The sequence below is a fragment of the Sinocyclocheilus anshuiensis genome, unplaced genomic scaffold (genome assembly GCF_001515605.1).
Source record: "Sinocyclocheilus anshuiensis isolate Anshui unplaced genomic scaffold, SAMN03320099.WGS_v1.1 scaffold2405, whole genome shotgun sequence".
In the NCBI taxonomy this organism is placed as follows: domain Eukaryota; kingdom Metazoa; phylum Chordata; class Actinopteri; order Cypriniformes; family Cyprinidae; genus Sinocyclocheilus; species Sinocyclocheilus anshuiensis.
Window position 1 is genome coordinate 39,097 of NW_015549694.1, and position 2,597 is coordinate 41,693.

General features: G+C 46.4%; 1 protein-coding gene across 1 annotated transcript; it reads left to right on the forward strand.

Annotated features, from left to right (window-relative positions):
• The first annotated feature begins 6 nt into the window (after window positions 1-6).
• On the forward strand, window positions 7-1,217 carry LOC107660472 (zinc finger protein 879-like). The gene has a single exon (XM_016449776.1). The coding sequence runs from the start codon at window positions 73-75 to the stop codon at window positions 1,102-1,104; it is 1,032 nt and encodes a 343-aa protein (XP_016305262.1). The 5' UTR covers window positions 7-72; the 3' UTR covers window positions 1,105-1,217.
• The last annotated feature ends 1,380 nt before the right edge of the window (window positions 1,218-2,597 follow it).

The following is a 2,597-nucleotide window of genomic DNA, read 5'->3' on the forward strand; positions in this document are numbered from 1 at the left end:
ACTGGAGAGAAACCGTTCACTTGTGATCAGTGCGGGAAGAGTTTCTCACGATCATCAAGCCTTAAGCATCACATGAACATCCACACTGGAGAGAAACTGCACACATGTGATCAGTGCGGGAAGAGTTTCTCACGATCATCAAGCCTTAAGCATCACATGAACATCCACACTGGAGAGAAACCATTCACTTGTGATCAGTGCGGGAAGAGTTTCTCACACTCATCAAGCCTTAAGCATCACATGAACATCCACACTGGAGAGAAACTGCACACATGTGATCAGTGCGGGAAGAGTTTCTCACGATCATCAAGCCTTAAGCATCACATGAACATCCACACTGGAGAGAAACCATTCACTTGTGATCAGTGCGGGAAGAGTTTCTCACACTCATCAAGCCTTAAGGTACACATGAACATTCACACCGGAGAGAAGCAGCACGCATGTGATCAATGCGGCAAAACATTTTTGAGTGCTTCAGGCCTGAAGAAACACCTTAAAGTTCATATAAAGGAGAAGCCACATTCATGCCATTTCTGTGGAAAGAGTTTTTCACGTCTACAAAATTTGAAAGTACATCAGAAAATGCATACTGGTGTGAGAGAGTACATGTGCTTTGAGTGTGAGAAGACTTTTACTTCAGCGAGCAGTTTAAAACTGCATGAGAGGATTCACACTGGAGAGAAACCTTACAAGTGTTCACACTGTGACAAGAGATTCATTGATTCAGGAAATCTGAAAACACATGAGAGGATCCACAATGGAGAGAATCTGTACAAATGTTCACACTGCGACAAGAGATTCAGTCATAAAGGAAATCTGAAAACACACGAGAGGATTCACACTGGAGAGAAACCTTATAAGTGTTCACACTGTGACAAGAGATTCAATCATTCAGGACATCTGAAAACACACAAGAGGATTCACACTACAGAGAAACCTTATAAGTGTTCACACTGTGACAAGAGATTCAGAGATTCAGCAAATCTGAAAACACACGAGAGGATTCACACTGGAGAGAAACCGTATCACTGCACTGCATGTGGGAAGCGTTTCAATCATCCACGTTCTCTACGCAGACATACAAAAAACTATCACAGTAAGTAGATCATCTTCAGATCCAGCACTTTCAGGTCTGATGCTGCGTCCTCACCAAATGTGACACAATAATGCATCGAGCAGTGAAATATCATCTGGATAAATCTGTCATTACAAGTGACATGACAAAGAAACATTATCTAAAGTTTTCACAGTGAATAAAGGTTTATTCTTGTATATCATGTTGCTTCATGATATAAATGACATTAGTGTGCTTTCTTATGGGTTTCATATTATGTTCAATTGTCTTATAATGCATGTGTCACTTGTAGTTTGCTTACTCTTTCATGGAGGAAAGCAGAGGTTTTTACAAACTCAAACTGTTATTGTTCAGGAAGCTGAAGAAGAGACTGTAACACTTTTAAGAGACTGAGATTTATTTTTTATTTTGTTCTTCATTGTGTAAGGCCTCTGCGGAACAGATCCACCAAAAAGCCGCAGAATAAACAAATTCCAAAACCAGATCTAAAGACTCCCCCACATTAGTTCTTAAAGTGACAGCAGCCTGTGGAGCAGTTGTGGCCTAATGGTTAGAAAGTCGGACTTGTAACCCAAAGGTGAGACCCCTGAGCAAGGCACTGAACCCCCAACTGCTCCCCAAGTGCTGCTGCAAAAATGGCGACCGAACAAAGAAAAAAATTAGTGAGCATCGCCTTTTCCACCTATTTTGTTTTCTCGTGTTTTTGACTGTTTTTTTTTTCTGGTTTCTCTATGGATCCCCTCGCCTCGATGTTCACCCCCCTAGCCCGAAAAGACCTGCCGCTCGTGGAGTATACAGTTGAGTTCAGCCAGCTCACCGTTTTAATGACGTTCGACGATGCTGTGCTGAACTCACTGTTCTGGATCGGGGCAAATTACCACTGCCCCGTCGACCTCCCAGACTTGGAGCATCTATCCCCGATCCAGAGCACAGCCAGACCCAGAGCCCAGCCCACTATCTCCCCGCTGTGTGGAGCCCAAGCCCGAGCCCACCGATGATTGAGAGCCCGAGCCATCGTCGAACAGAGCTACAGTGCTGAGGATCGCCGCGGAGCCAGAGCTGCAAGTAATGTCAGACCAGGTGCGAGAGCCGGCTCCAACGCCTGCCACGAGGGAGAATGCCGTGGACAGTAAGAGAGTGGAGAGGAGCTCTGCCCCCTGCACCATGGCTGAGGGTGAGCTTAATGTGGTTCTGGGACTGCTGTACTTAGGAGAGATTTTGAATGTATATGCTGACCTGCCCCCTCTCCTCCCTCCTTCATCGGAGCCCTCTGTCACTCATGTTTCCCCATCCAGCCCGGAAAGAGACTCTGTTCCCGAGCTCAGCCCAGAGAGGGCTCCTGTTCCTGAGTTTAGCCCAGAGAGGGCTTCCGTTCCCAAGTTCGGCCCAGAGAGGGCTTCCGTTTCCAAGATCGGCCCAGAGAGGGGTTCTGTTCCCAAGATCGGCCCAGAGAGGGCTCTTGTTCCCGAATTAGGCCCAGAGAGGGCTTCTGTTCCCGAGTTTAGCCCAGAGAGGGCTCCTG